A 701-nucleotide genomic window follows, 5' to 3' on the forward strand; every position below is an offset into this window, starting at 1 on the left:
GGAATGAGGCGTGAAACAACGAGAGAAAGTGGGTCGCTGTAGACTTTCCGGAGCGACGAGGGAGCGTTGGTGTTGCGTGACAAGAGAGTTGGGGAATTGCAAAAGGGAGCCTGAGCCGCCGCGGCGCGCGCGGGTGCACGGCCGGAACGGCGCCGCCCGGGGTCCGCCCAACGCCGCCGCCGCCGCGCCCGCCGGGCAGGGGGTCAGCGGCCCGAGCTCTCAAATCCCAACCCCTGGCGCAGGCCGGCCGCGAAATACGTCGCAGCGCGGCACGTGCGAGCGGGGCGCATCAAGGGGCAGGGATCAAGATGTTCGGGGGACAAGAAAGGGTGGGCGGGGATCAGAAGGATAACGAATCTGGGGTCACGCGCGCAGCCCTGACCTTGAGTGGCTTTCTGAGGTCTGCCTTGTCCTTGGCCCTGTTGATCTGGAGAAGGGTGTCCTGCGGGGGTTGCGGGGATTACGGGGGTCACCAGTTACGGGGATTTTGGGGGTTGTGGGATTGCAAGGGTAGCAGGGTTTGCCGGGTTTGCACGTGTGACGGGGGCTGAGCGCGGGTTGTTTGTGTGGGCAGGGACAGGTGGGCGTGCTGGTGCTTGCAGGCGTGGGGGGTTGTCCTGCTGGCGTGGTGGGCACGAGGGCAGTGTGGTCGCGTGGGGGGGGGGGTAGCACACCGGCTGCAGAGCTGGATGGATTCAAGG

The 701-nt window shown here is 66.3% G+C and overlaps 1 protein-coding gene across 1 annotated transcript in view; it reads right to left on the reverse strand.

Annotated features, from left to right (window-relative positions):
* Positions 1-340: 340 nt before the first annotated feature.
* The window catches only part of MNEG_5454 (hypothetical protein), a gene marked incomplete at both ends in the record, with an annotated part of 3,672 nt that continues 3,311 nt past the window's right edge, over positions 341-701 (reverse strand). The window contains one exon of the mRNA XM_014046067.1: positions 341-442. Within this exon, the coding sequence (XP_013901521.1) occupies positions 341-442 (102 nt within the window). The remainder of the gene's footprint in view (positions 443-701) is intronic.

Source organism: Monoraphidium neglectum, assembly GCF_000611645.1.
Source record: "Monoraphidium neglectum strain SAG 48.87 unplaced genomic scaffold scaffold00814, whole genome shotgun sequence".
In the NCBI taxonomy this organism is placed as follows: domain Eukaryota; kingdom Viridiplantae; phylum Chlorophyta; class Chlorophyceae; order Sphaeropleales; family Selenastraceae; genus Monoraphidium; species Monoraphidium neglectum.